The 9,919-nt window shown below is 54.1% G+C and overlaps 1 protein-coding gene across 5 annotated transcripts in view; it reads left to right on the top strand.

Moving 5' to 3' along the window:
- Window positions 1-9,119, top strand: part of RAP1GAP (RAP1 GTPase activating protein) — a 43,176-nt gene extending 34,057 nt beyond the window's left edge. For 4 of the 5 annotated variants that reach the window (XM_032231714.1, XM_032231712.1, XM_032231713.1 and 1 more), the window contains 7 exons: window positions 4,533-4,642; window positions 5,525-5,638; window positions 5,742-5,862; window positions 6,330-6,432; window positions 6,606-6,709; window positions 6,847-6,891; window positions 7,623-9,119. In XM_032231714.1, the coding sequence (XP_032087605.1) occupies window positions 4,533-4,642; window positions 5,525-5,638; window positions 5,742-5,862; window positions 6,330-6,432; window positions 6,606-6,709; window positions 6,847-6,855 (561 nt within the window). In that variant the 3' untranslated portion in view covers window positions 6,856-6,891; window positions 7,623-9,119. Of the gene's footprint in view, window positions 1-21; window positions 70-4,532; window positions 4,643-5,524; window positions 5,639-5,741; window positions 5,863-6,329; window positions 6,433-6,605; window positions 6,710-6,846; window positions 6,892-7,622 lie in introns of all 5 variants that reach the window. The other variant, XM_032231710.1, reaches the window with a different exon arrangement.
- Window positions 9,120-9,919: the final 800 nt, after the last annotated feature.

Below are 9,919 nucleotides of genomic sequence, written 5' to 3'. Positions count from 1 at the left end.
CTGGGGGCTGAGGAGGACAAGATGGAGAATGGCGGGGGAGGCAGCAGCAGCTTCTTTGAATCGTTCAAGGTGAGGGAGGGCAGTGCGGCCGGAGATGCTCTGGGTCACCCTGTGGGTTCGTGCCTTGATCTCCCCCACCCACCCTTCGGCAGCCCCTCCTCAGCCCTTCGCTCCTTCCCTGGCCTACCTCCCTTTGCCCTCTTCGCAGGCAGTGGGAGCCAGACTGGTCCTCCACCTGTCCCTACTGGGAGGGGCAAAGGGTGGTGAGAGAGCCTGGGGAGGGGCGAAGGGTGACTCAGGGTGGGCCGGCCTTCTTCCAGCGAGTGATTCGCAGCCGCAGCCAGTCGATGGACGCCATGGGTCTCAGCAGCAAGAACAGAGCCCGTCACCCACCCAGCCACACGGGAGCTTTGGGCACCCCAGCCCTGACATCGCCAAAGCCCGGGCCCTAGTGAGTGCCCCCCACCCATCCTGCCTTCAGTGCCCGCTTTCCCCCACTCCCCTTCACAGCCCCCCGAATCTTCAGTGCCTCCTGGGGTAGTCTTTGCTTGGGCTGCCACCCCAATGGGGATGGCGTTGGATATTGGCAGGGTGGTCCGGGGAGGATGGAGGTTTCAGCAGCAGGTCCACATCTCCCCCTGTGCTTCCCTGTTTGGCATGCAGTGCCCCCACAGTGGCCACTGGGTGGCAGCCTTGGCCCAGCATAGGAGCCTTGGCCGAAGGGCAGAGAGTTGGCTGCCTAGAGGGGCGGGCAGGACCCTTGCTTGGGAAGGAGGGGGGTTGGTCTTATGGGCTGAAGCCCTCCTTGCCCTGCTGGAGGCAGGTCCCCACATGCCCTTTCTGATGGCTGACGGGTATTGGGCATCCCCAGATTCTCTCCCTCAGTCACTGGCAGGGACCGGTTTATGAAAGGCGCCGTCTCCCAGCCTTCCCTGCCTCCTCCTTCTCCCCCAGGCCGGAGGATTGCTGGGGTGGAGGGCATCCGGTGGATGCCAGGGAACGTCTGGGTCGCTATAACAAGATGGCGCAGCGAGCGTGGCAGAGTCCCAGGAATTTCAGGCCCTCATTCTTGGGCATCGCTTCCGCTGCCCAACCCCAGGCAACCATCTCCCAGCTTCCCCCTCCCTCCGACCCCACATCACATCCCAGGCACAGCCCCAGCAGCTTCCTCTGCCTTCTCATGCCCCCTCCATGCCAGCTGGCTGCCTTGGCCCTTTCAGGGGAGGTGGGCCCTTGGTGGATAATAACTGGGCGTCATTTTGTTCGCATGACTTCTTTTTCTTTCTCTCTCTCTATCTCTCTCTCTCCTCACCCTTCTCCCCCCTCGTGCCTCTCACCCGCCCCCTCTTTCATGCTCTGCCCGCTTGCCAGTCATTGCTTGTGCCCGGAAAAACGTCAAGTAGGTACGGACGTCGAGGCAGCGCGATAGCATAGGAACCATGAAGAGGTGGCTGGATTTTTCCTCTCTCTCTCACTCTATTTGTCTCTCTCTCTACTCCTCTGCCTGATGCCTGTACTGTCTGTATGTGTATGTCTCTTTCTCTCTGTCTATCTTCTATATTCTCTGTGTCTCTCATGTTTTTCTATCTCTATCTCTGTCGCTTTCTGGTTTGTTTCTCTATCTCTTCTCTCTCGCTGCTCATTTTTATCTTTCTATCTTTGTTCTCTTATTTCTTCTCTTCTTTTTCTCTGTCTCTGCTTCTTCATTTCTCTCTTGTTGTCTCTCTGTCTATATCTTTATTCCTGTCTCTTTCTGTCTTCTTTCTATCTCGTCTATATTCTTTCTTATCTCTCTCTCCCTCTCCCCCTCTCTTTCTTCCTCTCTATTCTCTCTTTTTTTCCTCTCTCTATCTCCCTCTCTGTCTCTCTCCTCTCTCTATCTCTCTCTTATTCCTTTCTCTCTTTCTTTCTCTTTTCTCTCTGTCTCTCTTCTTTCTTCTCTTTCCTCTCCCTTCCCTCTCTTTCTTCCTCTCTCTGTCTCTCTTCTTTCTCTCTCTCCCTCCCTCTTTCTTCTCTCTCTCTTCTCTCTCTTCTTACTCTCTCTCTCTATCTCCCTCTCTATCTCTCTCTCTCTCTCTCCTCTCTCTCTCTCTGCTATTTCTTCTTTCTTTCTCTCTCCCCCTCTCTCCCTTTCTTCTCTCTCTCTTCTTTCTCTTTCTTCTTGCTCTCTTTTCTTTCTTTCTTTCTTTCTTTCTTTCTTTCTTTCTTTCTTTCTCCTTTTTCTTTCTCTTTCCTTCCCATCCCCTTTGCTGCCCTATTGCATGCCCCACAGCCCTCTTGTCTCCCACTGGGGGGGTGGGGGGCAACTTTCCTAAGCCTGGGAAATTGCTTGTAAGGCCTTTCCTTCTGCCAGCTTGCTTTGCGAGATGATTACAACCCTTTGCATTTGAAAGGAAGTAATGGACCCTCCGGGCTTGTTTGTCCTTTTAGCCCTTCTTTCATCCCATCCCCCACAGTCCTCCAGGGGTCTTGGACCCTCCTCCCTGTGGTGGGAAGCCTCCCTCCCTCCCCAGCACCTCCCATTAAGCTAGCATCCCAAGGAAACATCAGTAGGAGACAGTTAGAGGCTCATTTCAAAGGACACGGCCTCTGCTACTGACCCCTTTTATGTCATACCTCAGATGGATGCAGGAACCGAGGGGGTTGTGGGTGTGTTAGAGGGGGGGTTGATTATTTTTGAACGCTTGAAGTTCCTCCCCTCCCCGCCCAGCCAGCCAAGCTAGGTCCCCCATCTTTTCAGATGGTTTCAAGGTCTCCCGTTTGTCCCTCTGCAATGGGCAGCCTGGGTGGCTCAGCGGCTAAGACGCTGAGCTTGTCGATCGGAGAGGTCGGCAGTTCGGCGGTTTGAATCCCCCGTGCTGCATAACGGAGGGAGCTCCTGTGACTTGTCCCAGCTTCTGCCAGCCTAGCAGTTCGAAAGCACGTTAAAAAATGCAAGTAGAAAAATAGGAACCACCTTTGGTGGGAAGGGAACAGCGTTCCATGCGCCTTCGGGAGTTGAGTCATGCCGGCCAAATGACCACGGAGACATCTTCGGACAGCGCTGGCTCTTCAGCTTTGAAACAGAGATGAGCACCGCCCCCTAGAGTCGGGAACAGCTAGCACAAATGTGCGAGGGGAAGCTTTACCTTTAAAATACTGGGAGCCACAGAACATAACGTGCAAGTTTCAGGGTTCAAGGAGGAGCCTGCTGGGTGGGGAGGGTCAAGCTCTCTCCTCCACCCCCACCCCCGAATAGTGTCCTTTTTCTCCTGCCCTCTCCATGGCTCGATTTGTCTTCCCAACCCCTTTTGGGAACCCCGGAGTTTTCTTGTCATTCTGCAGGGTGTTTTTTTTTTAATGTTTGTAGAAAAAGAAAGATGGAGGCTTGGGAGGAAGAGAGACTCATCCCCATTTTGGGGGTGGTGGTGTTCCCCTGGCTCATGCCTCCATTTTTCTAAACCTCCCCCCTCAGTGGTGAAATTCAATTTTACCAGTTCTGTGGGCATGGCTTGGTAGCTGTGGCAGGGGAAGGATACTGCAACATCCCCATTCCCTCCCCTTTCCTGGGGGAAGGATAAAATCCCCATTCCCTCCACACTCCTGGGAAAGGATACTGCAAAATCTCCATTCCCTCCCCACTCCAGAGGAAGGATGCTGCAAAATCTCCATTCCCTCTCCACTCCAGGGGAAGGATGCTGCAAAATCTCAATTCCCTCCCCACTCCAGGGGAAGGATACTGCAAAATCCCCATTCCCTCCCCATTCCTGGGGGAAGGATAAAATCCCCATTCCCTCCCCACTCCTGGGGAAAGGATACTGCAAAATCTCTATTCCCTCCCCACTCCAGGGGGAAGGATAAAATCCCCATTCCCTCCCCTCTCCTGGGGAAAGGATACTGCAAAATCTCCATTCCCTCCCCACTCTGGGGCCAGCCAGAGGTGGTACTTGACAGTTCTCCGAACCACTAAAATTTCCGCTATTGGTTTTCCAGAACCGGTCAAAACCTGCTGAATTTCACCACTGTTTCCCCCACTCCCCACTCTGTTTCTCCTTCTACCTCTGGCCCACGCCCCGGGGCATCCTCTCCAGAAAAAGCATTAAAACCTTGGCACGATGCAGAGGGATTATTATTTCGGGGTGAGGGGAGGTATGGTATACCCCAGTCCTGCTGTCTGTTTTGCAGATTCTGTCCTGGGGCATCGTAAGCACTTTTAGGTTGGCCTAAAAAAGATTTGGATGGATTGCCCCTGGGGGGTCTGGCCCTGAACCCCCATAGCTATTCAGGGACCCCAGGCCGGTGCAGTTCCCAAGGGGGATGTTTAAGTTATTTGGAATATTTGGAATAAACACGGTTGAGCTTCTTGTTATTGAGGTGGGGGTGGCCTTTCTCACAACCCCCCCCCCCGCCCTCGGCTTGCTTGCCTGCTGGTCAGCTCTGGAGCCGGGTTTCCCAAGGCAGAGACCCCCCCCCTCCCCAATCGTCTGGAGTGCTTCCCCCTCTTCTCCAGTCTTTCTGCTTCATGCCACCTCACTTCTCCCCGTCTCTTGCAGTCCCTGATTGTGCCTGGAAAAAGTCCAACGCGGAAGAAATCGGGGCCGTTTGGTTCCCGCCGAAGCAGCGCCATCGGCATCGAGAACATCCAAGAAGTGCAGGAGAAAAGGTGGGGAGGATGCATGCGGGTTGCCCCCCCCTCATTCCACCCACCCTGGATTTCTTGAGCCATCCTGGGAAGCCACAATTGTACGTCACGCTAAGCGCGCTAAACCACAACGGAGGGATTTCTCAAAGTCACCGAGGCCCACCCAAATCTATTGCCTTCATGCCAAGCGTGGCCCAACAAACGTTGTTCCTTTCTGTTCTGACCGAGGCTTCCCCAAAACACGAAGCCGACTCCTCATCCCGATAAAACCCCTTTTATTTAGGTTAAAGGGAATTCCTCTCCAGCAAAGTCCCGGCCAACAGTCTTTCAAGAGATTTCACAACTGCAGACCTTGATCAGGCTTGGAGAGCTGCCAGGCCCGATATCTTCCACACTCCACGCTGTAGCAGCAATTACTTGGCAAGAAGTCAGGAACAGATCTTCACCCTAATGGATTGAACTCATTGTCTCCTGCAAACTCCACTCCCCTTTCGCTCCTCTTTATTCCCTATGGGAGGGGCCATTCCTCGTCCACCTGTGGCCTTACTCCCGAGTCGACCCCTGTTCTTTAGCTGTTCTCTTCGTCTGGCAACTCTGTGCATTCACACACTGGGAACAGGCTCCAACTGTTCTTCTGCCTCACTGATGTCTGACTCTGAAGGCAGCTGATAACTGTCAGACGGCTCTGTCCCCCTCTCTGGCTATGACACAGAGCCCTCATCAGAGCCTTCCCCAGACTCCAGGACTGGCCCATCTTCCTCCCCAACCTCCACACCGTCTGAGTCTGACACCAGCTCCACTGGCGGGCCACAATACTTTCTGAGGCTGGGGAAGGACCTGCTCCCACACCAGCCTTCCTCTGCCCCAGCATTGATCAGGAAACCCTGGCTATGTGTCCCACAGGGAGAGCCCGACGGGCAGTGCGAAAACCCCAGATGGCAGCCACCCTGGCCAGGAGCCCAGGTCCGAGGCCTCCTCCAATCAAAGCTCGCCAGAGATGCCCACCACCAAGAACAGGTGGGCATTGGGAAAAGGCACCTGGGCATCTCCTGGCTGAGTCCGGCCTTAGTTTCGACTCCCAGCAACCCCTTAAACCCCTGTTTCTCTCACCCCCTCGCAGAGCGGATCCGGTGGTGCCAAAGCCAGAAGCCGGGCACGAATCGTCCCGTTCCTCCTCCAGTGCCAGCAGCTTTGGCAGCATGGTGGAGGATACCGAAGGCTGCCGGGATGACACAAGCGGGGTGAGGTGGCACGGGGGGGAGGGGGCTTAAGGGAGAGGGGCACAGAAGCCAGGAGGGAATTCAGAAGGAGGCTGAAAAGTGGCTTTAGAGATTCTCTTCTTGGCTTCTATCCTCTTTGAAAGTAGACAAATTAAAAGCAGTAACAAGCCACAGTTTGCCCCAGGAAATCGTGGCTGGTTGTTTAGCTGAATGAAAGCCTCCCGGAGTATCTTAAGCAGTGGGCAGGGAGGCCATCTCTGCGGCCATTAAACGGAAATGGTTCAAGGATTCCACCCCTCTTTTCGACCTCCCTTGGCTTGACTTTGGTTCTCAGTTTCAACAACCCCCTTAAAGAATTCCCCGATCCGAGGCTGGCCCTGCCCTAAACGGTGTGGACTAGGAACTTGGCGGAGGAACATTGGATTCTCGTTCAGTTTGGCCTGGGTGTCCCCCTAATCCACTCTCCCCCTCTGCCTTCTCTGCCCCAGGAGAGCCCATTCCCCTCGACGCATTCCCACAAGCGTGATTCCTTCATGTACAGCACGTGGCTGGACGACAGCACCAGCACCCCCAGTGGGGGCAGCTCTCCAGGTACCTCCCTGCCCCTCCCTGAGCCCCACAAGGCTGCTCTGGAGGAGCTGGCCTTCTCCCCCTCCCCATACACAAATGGGATGGATCCTCACCCCCCTGGTGGGGCCCTTTTGCTCCCAAGGGAGGGAGGAATGGTTTTAATCCAAGGTTGTCTTGTTTCCCCCCCCCCCCAGGCCCCTCGCGCTCCCCACAGCCGGACCCCAGGAAGCCCATGGACCCCCCTTGCCCAGAGATCCAGATCCAGCTCGAACACTCAGACCAGCAACCCCCACACCTGGTGAGGGGTCCACGAGGGATAGAGGAGGGAGGAGGGAGGGCCTTTTATTGGGAGGGGGTCTGTCGGGTAGGGAATTGGTACATGCAGCATCTCGATGGGAACCAGTTTTAATCCTCTTTTTGTCTTCCACCCCCCAGAGCTGTTAACCTCCCTCCTGTCTCATGGATGTGCCTCTTGACCAGGTCAGACCTGGGGATCCCCCAGTATTTTCCCTGCCCCGCCCCCATCTCCGAGCCTCTGGCCAACCCCTGTTAGGGGTGAAATTCAGCAGGTTCTGACCAGTTCTGGAGAACCGGTAGCAGACATTTTGAGTAGTTGGGAGAACTAGCAAATACCAACTCTGGCTGGTCCCAGAGTGGGGGGGGGGGAATTGAGATTTTACAGTATTCTTGCCCTGGAGTGGGGAGGGAATGGAGATTTTGCAGTATCCTTTCCCCAAGAGTGGGGAGGGAATGGAGATTTTGTAGCATCCTTCCCCTGGAGTGGGAAGGGAATGGAGATTTTGCAGCATCCTTCCCCAGGAATGGGAAGGGAATGGAGATTTTGCAATATCTTTTCTCCAGGAGTGGGAAGGGAATAGAGATTTTGCAGTTTTCTTCCCCTGCCATGGCCACCAAGCCATGCCCACAGAACCAGTAATAATTTTTTTTGAATTTCACCACTGGTCCTGCCCTCTCTTTCTCTCTCTCTCTCCCTCTCCCTCCCTCTCTCTCTCTTTCCCTCTCTTTCTCTCCCTCCCTCTCTCTCTTCCCCCCCTCTCTCTCTCGCTCACACACACACACACACATACACGGTACTCCCTATCTCTGCTGATTCCCTTCTGCTCCCTTGTACCCTCTACCTTTTAGCCCCTCCCCCTCCATCCTGGGTCTGGAGGGGGAGGAGTGACCCCTCCTTTGCCCTTCCCCGACAGCTCACAGCAAAGAAGCACAAGCTGAGGCAACGGTGGAGAAGTCCCATCTTCGTCTCGGAACAAAGACGATCTCTCCAACCAGCAAATCCTGCTTCTCCTGATCCTCCCTTTTAAGCCGCTGCTTCTCCGACCCTCCAGGCCACGTCTGTGTGGCGAATTCCTTCCCTCGCGGTGCAAGACAAGCCGGGCATTGCCTCTGGCCTCAATTTCTTCCCTCCCCTCTTCCATGAGCTGGGCTCCGAGATGCCCCCTTCCCCAATTCCCTCCCTAACCCAAACCCTGTGGAGTCAAAATGGTGGACAATCGCGGAGCACTACGGAGAAGGGCCTGTGTGTTTCCCACCGTCCCCGTCCATCCGCGGAGGCCGTCTGGACTGGCTACGGTGGCGGGGGCAGAGAGCCTTCGGGCTCTTCTTGGCTTTCCTATCGCAGAGGCCGGCAGTCACGCCATTTGCCGGGGAAGGAGCTGCAAGTAGACGTTTTCTGGATCTCCGGATCTCTGGACGGTGTTTCAGCACGCGGAGGAGATTCCAGGGATGGAGATGTTTATGGAACACCATCTGGATTACGCCTGGATCAGCTCCCCCACTCCCCGTCTCCATTTCTCCAGCTGGCCTTGCCACCGATGCTCCTTCTGCGTCTCTCTCCCCTGCCCCGGTTGGCACACTGCCCTCATTTCTCGTCACGTTGCCCCCCTCCCTCCCCATGACAGCCGTGCTCCCTCTTATCCTAGGGAATTTTGGCAGTTGGGAGGGGAGACAGAGCGTATCCTGCCCAGACGTGCCCAATCTCTCCCTCCCTCCATGTTCATCCCAAAGAAACGTTGACAATCTCGCCACAGGTCAGCTAGGGTGTGGAGGAAGGGCTCGGCTGATTCTGGTGACTTTCAGGCTGGTCCAAGGCAGCTGGGCCACCAGCCCTCCCCCCTTCACCCCATGGGCTGGCCAAAGGAGCCAGGAGACCCCATTTGACACTGGCTGGGCTCTTAAGCTTCAGGGACCTCCCCTCTGTGCTGTAGTTGAGTTACCCCCATGCTGTGCAGGGTTTAAAAGGTGGGCAATGCACCCTACTGGCTCCACGGGTGTCTGGATCAGGGAAAGCCCCCCCCCCCCAAATTCCTAGCCATCCACGTTTAATTTTAAACATCCTTTGGATGATGTGAAAAGATTAATTCCACGATGCCTGGGCCTCTATGTTCTTATGTCTGTTGCGTAAATCCATCCTTTCTTTCTTCCTTCCCTTTTTTGGGGGGGTTGTTTTGCTTTATTTTATTTTATTTTTTAAAAAGATGCACAAAATCCATGAACTTAACAAAGTTTAAGCATTGCGTTTAATTTAAACTCCAAGACTGTACTCGTGTTTCCAGTGACCTGTGTATAAAATATACATATATATATATAAATATACATATATCTATTTATCGCTATTGTAAGAAGAAATCTATTTGTAAAATGCTTTTTAAGATATACAGGCTGGAAAATAAAACGAGAATCCTCCACGTAGTTTTTCCGTTTCCTGTCCCGCTGGAAGGAAAGTTTCTGATTTGGGAGATGATGTGGCCCAAATCTGCTTCCAGAGGAGCTAGTGGCAGACTCAGACAGTGAGGAGGTTGGGGAGGAACATCTGGGGAAGGCTCTGATGAGGGCTCTGCGTCGGAGGCAGAGAGGGGGCCAGAGCCGTATGCCAGTTATCAGCTGTGTTCAGAGCAGTGGTGGGTTTCAAATTTTTTTCCAACCTACTCTGTGGGTGTGGCCTTTGTGGGAGTGGCTTGCTGGCCATGTGACCTGGTGGGAGTGGCTTGCTGGCCATGTTTTCTTTTTCTCTCTCTCTCCTTCCTTTTGTCTCTGTCCCTTTTTCCTTTTTCATCTCTCACTTTCTCTTTCTTTTTTTCTTTCTTTCTTTTTTTCTTTCTTCCTTTCTTTTTCTTTCTCTTTCTCTGTGTGAGTCTGTCTGTCTGTGTGTGTGTGTGTGTGTGTCAGTGGTGGGTTTCAAAAAAATTTGAAACCTCTTCTGTAGGGGTGGCCTGCTTTCCGGTTCCACTGGTGGAACCTCTTCTAACCGGTTCGGTAGATTTGATGAACCGGTTCTACCGAACTGGTGCGAACTGGTAGGAACCCACCTCTGGTTCAGAGTCAGAGATCAGTGAGGCAGAAGAACAGCTGGAGCCTGTTTCCAGTGTGCGCATGCGCAGAGTTGCCAGCCGAAGGGAACAACTAAAGAAAAAGGATCAGCTTGGGAGTAAAGCCACAAGTGGACGATGAATGGCCCCTCCCAGAGGAAATAAAAGAGGAGCGCAAG

This window comes from Thamnophis elegans, chromosome 15 (genome assembly GCF_009769535.1).
Source record: "Thamnophis elegans isolate rThaEle1 chromosome 15, rThaEle1.pri, whole genome shotgun sequence".
In the NCBI taxonomy this organism is placed as follows: Eukaryota; Metazoa; Chordata; class Lepidosauria; order Squamata; family Colubridae; genus Thamnophis; species Thamnophis elegans.
Note: the sequence above shows the minus strand (reverse complement) of the source record. Positions and strands in the feature narration are given on the sequence as shown.